Source organism: Pteropus vampyrus, unplaced genomic scaffold (genome assembly GCF_000151845.1).
Source record: "Pteropus vampyrus isolate Shadow unplaced genomic scaffold, Pvam_2.0 Scaffold567, whole genome shotgun sequence".
NCBI classification, from domain to species: Eukaryota; Metazoa; Chordata; class Mammalia; order Chiroptera; family Pteropodidae; genus Pteropus; species Pteropus vampyrus.
The window spans coordinates 274,492-276,015 of record NW_011889348.1 but is presented as its reverse complement, the minus strand read 5'-3'; the positions used below and the strand labels follow the sequence as shown (position 1 = coordinate 276,015).

At 57.9% G+C, this 1,524-nt stretch overlaps 1 protein-coding gene across 1 annotated transcript in view; it reads left to right on the top strand.

Annotated features, from left to right (window-relative positions):
* The window catches only part of MLPH (melanophilin), a 32,229-nt gene that overhangs the window by 11,341 nt on the left and 19,364 nt on the right, over positions 1-1,524 (top strand). Inside the window, exon 4 of the mRNA XM_011384252.2 lies at positions 3-57. Coding sequence (XP_011382554.1) covers positions 3-57 — 55 coding nt within the window. The remainder of the gene's footprint in view (positions 1-2; positions 58-1,524) is intronic.

Here is a 1,524-nt window from a genome sequence, read left to right as displayed (position 1 = left end):
AGCGGTTTGGGAGTGCCAAGGTGATCCGGTCCCTCTGCGAGCGGCTGCCAAGTGGAGGTGAGGAGCGGGGAGGGGGAGGGTGGGGACCTTTGGGGGGGTGGGGGCTTTGGGGGGGTTGTTCGCAAGCATGTTTTAATGTTTCAGGACCAAGCAGATTCCTTTGGGATGTGTGTGTGAGCGCCCGTCCGTCTGTCCCTGTTTCTGGTGTGTTTGTGAGGTCGGCGCTTGTCATCGTGGGAGGTGCAGACTTCCGCACCCCTGGCCCGGCCCCCTGGGGTCCTTCATGTTGACACCCCCACCATCTGAAGTTGCATTTTTCAGAGCTTCATAGCAAACTGAGATCTCATAGCCAAGGCTCGCAGATGCAGAAGCTGTTGAGGATCACACCCCACGGCTGCAGGCCCTTCCTCGTGGGAGGCGGGGTTGCGGCCCAGACTCTCCTTTCGACCAACATCCCCCGTGCGTCTGATGATTGTGAGGATGTAGAGAAATTGATTATAACTCAGTCGATTGTTTTAATATTGTGAAATCGACTATTTGTGATGAACTTGAAACCCAGGCTGGCCTTGGTGAGTAGGAGTTCACCTTCATTGCCCACCTGTGCGGTGCTCGCAAGGAGGTTGTTTTAGGGGAAGGAGTGAGTTTGAAAGAGTCTCCTGAGCTTGAATGGAGATCATTGAGCCATGTTTTCAGGGAGCACATGCCTTATCCCTGTCGTCTGCGCCCCAGGCTCTGCCTGGCCAGGCATTTGAGCCGGGACAGCCTACCAGGCCCACATCTGGGGCCTCCATCTGGCGGACCAAGGCCAGTGCCTCCAGGACATCCAGAGCAGGTGCCGAGCTCCTTGCGTTAGGGTGGCCTTACCGTGCCCCAGCCTCTCTGCCGAGCCGCTGGTCCCTTACGTGTGTCTTGTGTCCCTCAAAACCCAGGTGGATAGGCAGGAGCAGATTTGGGCAAGGCCACCCCTGGAGCGTCCGAGCTCACAACGGGCCTGGCACGGGTGTTTCTGAGGCATCTTAGCACTGTGTTGAATCTAGGACCAAGGTCACTGAGAGGCACCCTCACCTGTAACAGCTTTTAGCACCTGGCACAGCAGACCAGGGTGACGGGGCTTCTTGGGGGGATGCAAATGATAAGTCATCCAAACCAGGGCACTTTTAACCATAAAAGTGTCCCTCCTGATAACCACGCTGAGACAGACTCGGCTAGGAGTGCCCTGGTGACACGGGAGGGACCGTCACCCTATATTTGGGGGCTCTTTCCCAGGCCGTTTCTTTGAGGCTGTCATCTCTATCTGGGGCTGGAGCCCATAAAAATCCCACACCCCATGTCGCTCAGCCACCCAGCAGCCGGCCGAGGGGTCTTCCTGCAGTGGGAGGAGCGTGGTCTGGCCCCTCCACGGGGCTCAGGCGTGGGAACCACAGGTAGCACAGGAGAGGCCACCCTCCAAAGCACCAGAGAATCTCCACCCCAAAGTCGCCGGCTCACAGCGAAACTGCAGCCACGTGAGAGCCCCGAGGACTA